This window comes from Synchiropus splendidus, chromosome 6 (assembly GCF_027744825.2).
Source record: "Synchiropus splendidus isolate RoL2022-P1 chromosome 6, RoL_Sspl_1.0, whole genome shotgun sequence".
Classification (NCBI taxonomy): Eukaryota; Metazoa; Chordata; class Actinopteri; order Syngnathiformes; family Callionymidae; genus Synchiropus; species Synchiropus splendidus.
The window spans coordinates 14,729,869-14,742,500 of NC_071339.1; the positions used below are offsets into that span (position 1 = coordinate 14,729,869).

The 12,632-nt window shown below is 44.7% G+C and overlaps 1 protein-coding gene across 3 annotated transcripts in view; it reads left to right on the forward strand.

Moving 5' to 3' along the window:
- srgap2 (SLIT-ROBO Rho GTPase activating protein 2) overlaps positions 1 to 12,632 on the forward strand; it is a 42,546-nt gene that overhangs the window by 21,419 nt on the left and 8,495 nt on the right. For 2 of the 3 annotated variants that reach the window (XM_053866992.1, XM_053866993.1), the window contains exons 2-8: positions 3,281 to 3,470; positions 7,510 to 7,672; positions 10,356 to 10,418; positions 11,259 to 11,474; positions 11,768 to 11,896; positions 12,232 to 12,453; positions 12,523 to 12,624. In XM_053866992.1, coding sequence (XP_053722967.1) covers positions 3,281 to 3,470; positions 7,510 to 7,672; positions 10,356 to 10,418; positions 11,259 to 11,474; positions 11,768 to 11,896; positions 12,232 to 12,453; positions 12,523 to 12,624 — 1,085 coding nt within the window. Of the gene's footprint in view, positions 1 to 1,700; positions 2,094 to 3,280; positions 3,471 to 7,509; positions 7,673 to 10,355; positions 10,419 to 11,258; positions 11,475 to 11,767; positions 11,897 to 12,231; positions 12,454 to 12,522; positions 12,625 to 12,632 lie in introns of those variants that run through there. The other variant, XM_053866994.1, reaches the window with a different exon arrangement.

The window sequence follows — 12,632 nt, forward strand, 5'->3', positions numbered from 1 at the left end:
TGAGCGCTCCATGCTGATATATTTCCCAGCCACTTATCGATCGAGTCTTTCTGGAGAAAAAAGATCCCGGGGGAGAAAGAGTTCCAGGCTTATAAATCATCATTGCTCAATGTTTGGTTAAACAGGTGATGGTGGAACCGTGGAAGAGTCAGAGCCAGAGGAAGGTTCAGGAGAGCGGAGAGCATCATTTAAGTACAATTCCAGATCCTGAATGGAAGATCGGCTGCCTGGAAAATGTGACCAGGCTTTTAAGAGGGGGTGGTGGCGTCACATTCCAGTTCACTTCTCACTGGCTCAGGAGATGATGACCATAGCAGAGAGGAGAGGACTGTGTCAGTCCTGCTGCAGTTCTGCTTTACTTATTATTAGTGTTACATTTGCCTTTTCTCTGGGAAAAGTCTTCGATAGAGTCGGTTTCTCAGCCACATCTGCAGAAATGGAGTGTCTCCTTTCCTTTGAAATGTCATGACAGAAGTTGGTGCATTTGCAAACACATCTGAAATGGTTTGTAAAATCTAGAACCTTCAAAATGGTGGAGCGTCTTCTCGTCCTTTCCAATGCCTCTGCCTCATGCACTAACACATCAGGGGCAGTATCGTGTGGATTTTATTTCTTATAAATGAGCCCAATGTGAGTCAACCTGGTTCAGCTCTGAGACCACAGTTGCATGACAGTGGGAGATGTCTTTCTACTGGTAGGTGTCAAGTAATGTGGTGTCTTGTTTAGGGCTGTGTAATGACAGGTATCTTGCAATTTGATAGTATCCTGTTATATAAATGGCGATACGATGCATTGCCATTTATTGCGATACTGTAAATTCAGCAATATATTGTAATGAGAAAGAAAATCAGATAATGCAGTACAACATTATGTGGTTTATGTGGTGAAAGTTTATTTTTATGACATCATTCCAGTTAGACTTTTAGTTCAATTTCGCAGTCTAAAGAAGATATTAAACACATGTTGCATACAACAAGTATTTATGTATCAAGTATCAATTTGGACAACTTAAAATAAGTCAGCAAAAATACTGATACATCATTGTTGGATCCATGATCAGGATTCTTTGAAACCATCCCACAACCAGCTTCCCCCCGTGTTCACCTTGTTTGAAACCAATTTGTGATCAAAAGTGTATTCTTGAAATTGTCTACACCTAAGATGTAACTGAGCTGCCAGTGCCGAGGCAGCATCTTTCTTTTGAAAGACAAAAAGAGGGGGCCTCCGTGAGAACAGTAGTGTCCCCGGGTAATGGTCAACAGAGAGCGCCATGTATTCAGCCAATGCATACAAAGCTTGAAAGCGTGTAAAACAGCCTCAGATAGGACTGTTGTCTTCAGAGATGAAGCAATTATTCTGACTTTCTGAGTACTTGGGATGGTGGCACAGTGTGGAACCAGAAATGTACAGAAAAAGCTTTACTCTACCCTACATCTACCCTGTATTATTACGAAAAACTGATAAGTTTTCAATTTGTCAGTCAGATTTCCTTCACACTTTCTGTTCCTCTTTTCCTCTCCATATCTTCATGTCATTATGACTCTCTTGTTGTCACGGTTTTTATTGACTTATTCCCCTGAAAGTGTCCGTCAGGTGTGTTGTCTTCTGTATGATTACAAATCTCAGAGTTTTGGAAGCCTCCCGAGCTGCTGACTCGCTCCCCATCACTGTCTGTTGTGCACACTGAGCAAATGACTTTCGCACGGCAGCAGCATGTTGTTGGAGCAAGTGTCCACCACAGGTTGTTAGCTGGGGCACAAGGTGTTTGTGGCCAATTAGAGGCTGGTGTGTGTGTCTGTACGACGAGTCTAAAGAAGGAAGGTTGAGCGGCGGGTGACTCTGCGTTTCGGTCTGTTTATGTCAGTGCCGGTGGGAGGAGCAGGGCGCTCGCAGACACATTTAGATATCCCACTTCTCTTTGTGGTCTCGAAAAACTGCACTCTCAGCTGTAAAACACAAAAGGCGCATCAACAGTCTGCTGGACTCTGTCAGCCTGTTTGTCAGTCTCTTTCAAAAAGAGTGTGTTTGGTACACCGTGTCAACCAGAATGGAGGCCAAGACCATCCGATTCCTCTACAGCCGGTTTTGTAAAGGTAGGACAACCAGTTGCTGGAAGCTGCTGCGCCCTAACTCTTTATGTGGGTGCAGGTTTTGGCATTGAAAAGCAGCTGAGCATTAAACCGTCAGTTGCCAGTGCTGAAACCGTTTATCATTGCTTTGTGTATTTTGAGTCGGTAGGGTGGGTACGATGCATGTGTGTGCTTGTATATTGTCTGATCCTGCCTTGCTTCAACCAGACTGGATTCTCCCAGAGGATGTTTTCATTGCCAGTGATTGAATATGATTTGTGAGTGTCGGCACTAAGTGCACTCCATTAATTTGATGCCAGCCAGGAGACCGGTTTGATAAGTAGAGAAACAAAAAGTGATGAGTCGGGATAAACGGCTCGCCTCCAGAGATTTTCGTGAGGAAAGTGGCCATGCACCTGTGAAAGTGTGGTGAAGACACGCAGGTGTTTCTCAGAAAGGGAGTGGGTTTCCAGAAATTTCCAGTTTAGAGCCTGCCTGGTGGCTTTATGGATGATACCGGAATCGCTTTCATGTCGGCTGTTATGGGAAAAATGTAGCCTTTTGTGTTTCGAACAAACGTTTCTTCTTGCCTCCACAAATGTTAGACAGGGACAGACAAGTTGTTTCTGTGTTTGGACGGCAGTTGAGCAACTGAGATGCATGTTGGCACATTACTTCTTCACAAGATAAAGATCTTTCACCATCATTAATGAACAGGAGGCGACATGAGGTGGGGGAGTCAGCACTCCTGCACGAGGTTCTCTGATCACTGGGAGGAGCCCTTAGTGCCCACCCAGGACACGGTGGAGAGACAAGAGAGCCTTGGTGAAGAGCTGGAGAGGGGTTCCAGGGAGAGGAAAGTCTGGCCCTCTTTGTTTTGGCTGCTGCTCTCACGACTCAACCTCTGATAAGCAGTTGGAAATGGATTGTTCCACAAACGCGATGCGATATGTAGCCTCATCCACTGTGGGGCAAATAAAGGATCATGCAAAGCTGTGATTGATTTTAACTTCATCTGTCTTTATTAAGAAAAGGAAAGATTTGACTTCCTCACCTCAAAGCAGGAAGTCAAAAAAAGACAAAGTAGCTTTCTGGTGAATCGGCCTCTGTGCTTCTGAATAGTAGCACCTCTTTGTTGTTGAATCAATTCAGTCTTTGGCACACTCCACAAAGACCAACAATCACCTCCTTCTTTCCTCCTTCTGCGACAGAGATCCGCGCCCAGCTGGTGGAGCAACTGAAGTGTCTGGATCAGCAGTGCGAGCTGAGAGTGCAGCTGCTTCAGGACCTGCAGGACTTCTTCAGAAAGAAAGCAGAGATTGAGATGGACTACAGCCGCAACATGGAGAAGTTGGCCGAGAGGTTCCTCACCAAGACACGGAGCACCAAGGATCATCTAAAGTAAGTAGATGAGGTGACCCGTGCTCCAGATGGGACGTGACATTCACCTTTGCATCCACAAGGAGATCAGGGCAGATTTATGCAAAATCGTTTTAAGTGGCCACTGTATTGGTGAATATTAATCCTCATCCGAATCTCAAGGCATGTCAGGTTACCTGGACTAGACTTTCAGCCCATTGCATGGGTTTGCACCGACAACCACCTGCATCACAGAAACAAGTTTTTGTCTCCTCCTGACCAAGGTTATTTTAGTCTTTTGTTGAGTTTTTATCACTTGCTGTTTTTGTTACCTATTTAAATCTTCAGTTTTGTTCCAATACTTCATACTGAAGGAAAAAAAAACAAATGACAAATAAACTATTAAAAACTAAACTGAAACTAAACATTTTTTGAAAACTGAAACTAACTAAAACTAGCCAACCCATTGTAAAAACAAGTAAAAGTAACTGAATTTGATAGACAAAAAAAATCAAAACTAAATAAAAACGAAAACTAATCAAAAACTATTTTAACCTGATGATGAATAGACAATTGAATTTATTTTTAGAAATGCCTTTGCTGTCATAAATCAGGAATACCATTCACACTTTTTTACTTCCGTAAAACCTATTTCCATTTATATTTCTGTATTTAGTTTTCCTATTTTATTGTCTTTAATTATGGCTCACTTCTCATTCCATACTTTCAAGTTGAAAAGTGGATTTGTCACCAACTTTCCTCAGATCCCTGTCTTTCTGCATTAAAAGCTGTTGGTTGAACGGCAAGCAAAGATTGAAGTCACAAGTGGGTCACAAGCAACATCAACATTCTGTTTGTGGTTCCCTTTAAATCGGCGTTGAACCATTCGACATGTAAAGCCAGGAGCTTGAGCTGAGATTTTTGAATGCTGGGCCTTGTGTTGACACAAAAATATCATGAAGTTGACAAATCCAATTGAATTAACACCCAATAACATTTGACACAGAGGCCATGTTGCTGCACCGGTTAGCAGGAAGCTGCTCCGTGTCGTCCTCATGAGCCTGATACTTTGGCGAGCCAGGAAAGGCCAGGTGGTGATTTCGTGCTCCGACTGCTCCACGGTGTCATGCCGAGTTCACGTAACCTTGCCCAAAGGCGGATTGTGATGTGTCACCCTGACCGCTTCACTGCGTCCGTATGAAAGTCAGTGACTGGTTAGCAGACGCCTCTAATGATGCTCTCGGATGACTGAGAGCGACGCAAGACTCTGTGATCTCCACTGATCTCATTAATAACGCATCACTTCTCCAGCACTCTGCTTTTGTCACACTTGCTCTCTCTCAGCCGAGGAGGCGTTTGGTTATTGACAGGACGGATGATTTCCTTGTTTCTTCTTTCACACCTGTTCTCTCGCTCCTCCTCGGAAGTCTTCTCCGTTCCCTCCACACTCGTCCTGAGCGTGGCCGCTCTCTCGCTGACAGGCCCACAAACACACCAACAGTGATCAATAAGTCCTCCAAACGAAACCCCACTCCAGCCAGGAGGACACACACACCCTGCAGCTCTGGTCGATGGAGACACACTTTTCCTTTCTATTGGTGGAGGGAACCCCAACAGGGGGAGCACTTGTCTGTTCCAGCTGTGCTACGTTTGGTTTTCTCCATCAAAGAGTGTATAATTCAACAAAAGCGGCTTTGGTTTTGGATCGTCGCTTGCTTGTCCCGCTCACCTTATTTCCTCCACTCCTGTGTGCGTGTGCTCTTCCTGCAGGCTGAGTCCAGTTGGAATTTCAGTCATTCAGTGGTCGTGTGTATATTTTTGTGTTTCACTGCAGCGTGTATGCAGGCCATCCAGAACCCCGTAGAGACCCTTGGTATTTCTGCTATTTAGCGAATGCCGCGCTGCATTGGTTGGGGGTCGGAAGGTTTGAACTGTGGTGCGCGTCTTTGATTGGTCTCGTGGAGAGGCCCCTCCATTGCCCACTGACTCCAAGAGTTACAGAGCTGAGACGCTGTTTGATTCCAGGAGTGAACACATTGTTGAAATAAATGGAGGTTTGAACACAGGTTTGAACTCGGTTCAAGGCCACAAATCTTACGTTCATCCCAAGGCATCGTCTCAAATCGGCAGTAGATCAAGTTATCTACAATATGGTTCTCAAAGGAAACAGAGTTGAAATCAGTCCATGGGATTTAGGCTCAGCAGTCCCACACACTCATGGCTACGTAAACATACGTCACAGAGATTTTTACATTTTGGTGGTGGTTTGTAGTTCCATCGGGCTCTCTGAAGGCTTTGAAGGGTTCCTGCTCACATGACATGCTTTGCTCAAGGGAAACACCACACAGTCAATCCACTAACTTTAAGGTTTATTGTGGACTGTGGTGACGGTTTCTAGCTGACATTGCTAGAGGTCTGCACTCTCCGACTGCTTGTCTGATGTCACTGCTGTAAATGGTAGATTCTGTGAAAGGCTTCCAATTGGTTGTGCATGTGTGGTGTGTGCTTTTCATGTTGCCACACAACGCTCAGGGAATTCAACTTTAAAGCATTACAACAATAAAATTCTATGAAATGACTGTGTCAATTGTTGCATCTTGAATCAGTCAGACAGAAAGAAAAGATTTGAATGTCATGTGGCAGGAAAGTGACAAGTGAAAGTGTATAGCATTTCCTCCGCACGTAGGAGCAACATCTGACCTGTGGAGACTGGCTGGCACCACGTGACCTTCAGTGGGTCGTTGACATTTTAGTATTTACCTTGCGATAGCTGTGTTTCAGAGAGTGGGGGGAAATTTCGCCAGAGAGCCGGTGCCATGGTGACCAGCCGTGTGCTGTCACATGAAGGACGCTTGACTTCACAAATAGAGGAACTGCAGTGGGGTTTTTGGGTGATGATGTTGCACAACGAGAGGAAATGGTGACAGAGCTGAGAGATGCCTTTAGCTTGGAGTGAAACTGATGTGTGAACTTTGATCTGCGTCCGTTTGAGTTACATCTGTGGATCGTTTTTCTCTTATTAATCATCGCCTCCTTTCTGAGTTGCTGAGTGATCGTCTGATATTTGCGGCAAAACGCATCATGGAGGGTGACTCATCGGGTCCAGTTCGCACTCAGGCCACCCTCAGCTGTGGGTCAAACACTGTCTTCTCAGTGTGACCTCGTGCTCACATTTAACTGCAGAGGGTTGAGCTCAACACATATTTTATGCAGACTCGCTCAGACTCAGTGGGTGAACCCTGAAAGAAAGAGTTGATGCCACGACAATAAGACGTAAAATCTGGCTGGTCTTTAGAGTCTTCTCTCTGAAGTGTGGGCCTCCTTCATGTGACAGCTGTTCTGTGCGGGTGTGTATCCCTGTCCTCCCGCTGAGTTTTGTACTCTGGCTGAATCCCATGTTTGGGTTGCATCATGTGTTTGTGTGTCACTGTAAGGGAGGACAGGAAGGGGGTTTTGTGTTTGCCCTCCTCCTCCAGTCTCTTTTCCAATTGTTCTCTTCCAAACAAAGTTTTAGGCTGAGTCAAAATAAATGATGGTGCTATCACAATACAGTGATCACGTCACGTGCATCACAATATTAGTGGTGCCGAACCACAAACTGCCCAAATTAGAGTTGGAGTGTTGGATCACTGTAATTTGATGAGGTGATCTGACATCAGCTGTGATGGACGCCACCGCTGACTGTCAAACACTACGTTGGGAATGCAAACGTGTTATTTGCCCAACAGTTTCAGGGATTAGTTTAACAAACTTTAAGACTAGTCGAGCCAAACTGAAACACGTATAGTTCAACATAGGTTTAAGATGGCACTGAGCTGTTGAGTTTTGAGCTGGAGTCTTAACAAAGGACGAGTGAATTTGACATCCCAGCTGTAAAGAAGTGTCCTAGCACGGGTTCCAATTCTGTGCCACAATCCCATATTTATTGTTGAATCTTTCACTTGATTTCTGTAGTAAATGACCTCTTCACAGTAGTGCGTGTGACGTGTTGTGCAGCACCTGTCGTGCGCTTGCTGTTATGTGTTATCGCCTCACTGTTTGTCCTTGCATGAACCTGACACTAGCCACTTCTTCTCTGCAGAAAGGAACAGAACTTTCTGTCTCCAGTCAACTGCTGGAACCTGCTGCTGCTTCAGGTCAAGAGGGAAAGCCGCGACCATGCCACTCTGTCCGACCTCTACCTCAACAACATCATCCCACGCTTCGCACAGATCAGCGAGGACTCAGGACGGCTCTTCAAGAAGGTAACGCTCCTCACACTGTGTTGTGTTGCACGGGTTCAGCACAGGTGTGTCGTGAGATTGGGTAAATAGCACAAAACACTTGAAAATGAACTTTCATATGAACTGTCTAATCTCGGCTGTGCAATTTAAAAAACCCTGTCAACTTCTTGTTTCGATTTTAAATGCAGTTTGAGATTAGTATTTAGACTTCATGAATACTGCATAGATAAATACAGTACCACTGCCTCTGCAAACTGTTTCAGTGTTACAGTGAAACATCAAATAATTCTATGTAATGGCCGTTTTGATATTTTATTTTTCCTAATAGGTTTGTCTTCACACCAATAAAGTCAATGGCAAGGTGTCACTAGTAGAATTCTTCTTAAAAAGTATCCATCTATGGCCTGTGTTTCCTGTCCTGGCCATTTCTACCTCTCATCTTTTGTTCCCGTCTGATGACTGAAAGAAGGCGCTCGACTGGTTGTAATGTCTACTTTCTTTAAATCTCTCCTCGAGTCCGTCCCCTCCAGTATGGATCAGAAAAACTGATCTGACGCAAGAAAATGGCTGATCATTTTCCTAATCCAACCTCGTGATCTCCCTTATTTTACCTGTTTCCAATTCTGCCCTGCGAGTGCAACAGATGAAGTCAAAGACCCTTTTCCACCTTGAACCCTTTTCTGTCTTCAACTAAAGACAGATGCTCAACTTCAAACCCTGCTCACATTCTTCTAACATTATCTTTCAATACTATTTTTTTTTCCTTTTTCCATTTTCCTCGCTGCTTTTTGGCTTCAGCTCAGTGTGAACGCAGGCATGTTGTATAAATGTGGTCAGATCTGTGGTTGGGTCTGGGAGCACTTCTGTGTGTGAAACAGAGCAGTGCTCTGTTCCTGAGGTGATTTTTAAACTCGTATTCTGGTTCAGTTGTGAGACTCCCCTCCTGACGTCACGTTATGTAGCTGTCCCCTGAAAATAATGCGAAGAATGTAGATGTATCTTCGATTACGGTGTCACCTTGTCTGTTCCCTCTGAGACAACAGTCAAACAAACAACTGATGATGCCAGTCATTGTTAAAACCAGTGCACTGTCTTTGTAAGATTTAACTCAGAATCCTATGTTTCTAACATTGATTACTTACACTATATAGTCCTCTCGCCCAGCACAAGCTTTTGCTATGTTGTGACAGCAACCAGTCCTTGGTACATATTTGACTTCAGTTCCTGTTTGATTCCAGTTTGAAAATAAAAATTTGCCTCTGACATTGAAACTTGTGTTTTTGACCAGCTGCTCAGTTGGGCATGTTTCTGAACATATCAGTGATACCTTCCTTAAACAGGCTTGAGCTCAGCTCACCTTCTGTTTATCAAGAAATGTATATGACATCACGTCTGCCAAATGTTTCTGATCTTATTGCTTCAAAGTATGACTGTTTGAAGTGAAGCGCAGGTGTGCATTGTGCTATATAAATTGGGGTACAGTTTATCCTCCTCTTATATGATGGCAGAGATATTTTCAGACGTTTAATGTTCCCTCTGCAGTTAAATGTTTGCGAGATAGCTTGGTTGGCTGTCACACATTTTCACCTCATTAAACCAGGCTCTGTTTCCTTAGAGTCTGGTCTCTGTTTCTTTCCATCGTACGGGGCAGCGTACAGCTGTTGTTTTTCTGGCTTGGTATTGATCATGACAACTGCTCTCTTTCTCATTAATCTGGGCTATTGATGCCCTCTGACACCCCTGCATCTGACCCACTAGATAATCTAGTGGTTGATGGATGCTGAGATAGATCCTGTCCTGACCGACTGTCTATGAGCAATCACATCTTCTCAACCTAAACACTTGTGTGTTAGTGATGTTCCAAAATGACCAGTATAAGATGATGCCAAGATTGTAACAAATGCTTCTTCTCTCAAAACTACCTCCAACTATATTGTAAAAATCCGAGTTCGAGTCATCCAGCTACACCGTCTTCATCTTCATCCAGTCACACCTTCATCATTCATTGTGACTTTCATGTGTTCTCTTCTGCTCCATCTCCATCATTCTTGGTCCAACTCTGTCTCTCCTCTCCACGTGTCCAAACCATTTGTTCTCTCTAGCTTTGTCTCCAAACTTCTCCACATGTCCCTCTGATACTCAATTCTGATTTCTCTGCCCTGGCTCTGAACAAACATGTCAGTGACTGCTGCTCTGATGTCACAGACGTCTCCACCTGCTGCACTCTCATCGTCACCTCCTTCACATCCTGAACTCATTGCACTGATCTCCGGTCTCGCACTTGTGATCGACTTCTTCCTATTCCCCTCTTCCTATCCTCCACTTCCTCCTATCTCTCAGTGCAAGTCACAGTTCCAGTTTACTCAACGCACCTTTATATCTATTTATCTCTTAGTTTTGAAGTAATTAAACATGTATTTTCATACCGTAGCTGTTGTTGTTAATGTGATACAACTACATAACAGACTTTATCATTGCATAATTTTTGTTCCAGGTAGTATGTTTTGTCTTTAATTTTTTTATTGTCAATCAACACTTTTTTTATTAGTGCATTTGCACAATTTTGTATTTTGGGGCTTTTGACGCTGCCTGTCATGTGAACTCTGTCTCTGTTTGTATTGTCTGTCAGTACTTGTGGAAAAAGTGCATCAAGTCCTGTTTTAAATTTGTGTTCTCTTTAAACTTTTGTACTCTGTCTTTCCAGAGTAAAGAGGTGGGCGTGCAGCTGCAAGAGGACTTGATGAAGGTCCTAAATGAACTTTACTCGGTGAGATGAACATTTTAAGTCCAAATAAAACCAGAATTTTCACACTTTCTCCTCCATGACTATGAACACACATGAGATATCTGTTCATCCAGTGACTGACTTGTGTTCAGGCTCACATGCTAGTCAGTGAATGAGAACCACTGAAGTCTCACATTTGATCTGATGAAGAACTTGCTGGTTGAAACTGAACTAACTTGAAGCATTTTAAAATATAAATATTCTGTATCTGTGGTAGTATTCTGTTCTTTGACAACTTGTGGTACAAACAGGTTGCTTAAGTGAGGACAAAATCAATCACCACAATTTATCTCCAAAGACAAATGGAACAGATATTAATGCAACTTATTTTTATTGGTCGCTGTTAGACTGAATGTGGAACCCCACCCCTGGAAGCATGACTCTGTCTTCTCACGCTGTCAGAGCAGTCGTAGTGTTTAGTTTCACTGAGCAGCAAGAATCAGAGGCCCGGTTTCTCTGTCTGGGTTTGTGGCTAACTTTTAGTTTTGCTCTGCTTCACTGCAGGCAGGTCCATAAAAGCAAATTTTATTTGGTAATTACAGCATGAAGTGGAAGATGAAAATAGGTCTGGTTTGAGTGACGCGCTCACACGAGGTGGAGAGTTAGAGCCCGGGGGTATAATGATGGTTCTGATGGTGGTCACCGAAATAAGGCTGACGTTGCACACATAGGCTGCTTTCATGTGTTAAAGTCATCATGATAAATACGGACCACCACGTCCAAGTGTGTGTGACTCATGATGCGGTGGATGCCCACTAATGACAGCAGTCACCGAGCGTGATCGATGAAACCCGCTCACGTTCCGATGCTTCCGTGCCGCAGGTGATGAAGACGTACCACATGTACAACACTGACAGCATCAACGCCGAGTCCAAGCTAAAGGAGGCGGAGAAGCAGGAGGAGAAGCAGATGGGACGCTCCAGTCGACAAGACGACCGACAGACACCCCGCTCCCCCGACACGCTGGCCAGTATCAAAGCTGATGAGAAACCCATCCGCCGCTCCAGCGTCAAGAAGATCGAGAAGATGAAAGAGAAGGTGGGGAGCGGAGGAGGAGGCAGGAAGACGAACTGCTCCACCTGCCACGCTGACTTATGATGTTTCTGCGTCTCATGAATGATTCATAAGTGCGCGGCTGGCTGTTTGCTAACCTTGTCTTCTGAGCCGGAGTCTGCCAGAGCACTTCCGCCCCGGCTTCCTGTTATCCGTGATCAATACCCGGCATTTGACCTGATGAGTAAAAACCTTCCTCTCTTTCAGTCTATTTAAATCCTTGTCTGGTCTTTCTCCCCCCCCACCCTCCTTTTCTCCCTTGCTCACACACCTGTCAGAGGCAAGCCAAGTACACAGAAAACAAGCTGAAGGCCATCAAGGCCAGGAACGAGTACCTGCTGGCTCTTGAAGCGACCAACAGCTGTGTCTTCAAATACTACATCCACGACCTCTCCGACATCATTGATGTGAGTACAAATGTTGTTAGGACAAACCATGCAGGTCACATGAGGTCAACAGGATATTAGCTATCATGTGTCGCTCAGCTGTGTCAGAGTGTCTGTTGGTTCATTTAGGTTCTCTTCCTGTTGAACATTGGTTCTTGGACTGTAACGCATTTTCTTTCTACCATGTACTTGCGTCAGTCGAGTTGTTGTCTATTTAGCACAATGCTAGTTCAGGGGTGGGAGAGACTGCAGACTGAATATCATTTTATCCTTCACAGTGATTTCTGTTGCATTCGTGCAAAAGGTGCTGTAAAACTAATGACTGATTCTCAGTTTGCTGCGTCCTGTTTGTCCAGTGTTGTGACCTGGGTTACCATGCCAGTCTGCATCGCGCCCTCCGGACGTACCTTTCCGCCGAACAGAACGTGGAGACGTCGAAACACACCGGTCTGGAGACCCTAGAGGGTGCCACTGAGAGTCTGGAGGCCAACGGAGACAAACAGAAGCTGATGGAGACCTACAACAACGTCTTCTGTCCTCCGGCCCGCTTCGACTTCCAGTCCCACATGGGAGATACGGTAAAGCCTCATGGCGGTGGGCACGAGCTGTTTGGGGTCACCGGGTTTTAGCGTGTTGTGTTTTCGTAGATGGGAGTTGTTTGTGCGCAGCAGCCTCTGGAAGGCGAGCTGAACCAGAGAGGTCAGCAGCTGCAGTCCCGCCTTTCCACGCTGAAGATTGAAAACGAAGAGGTAAATGA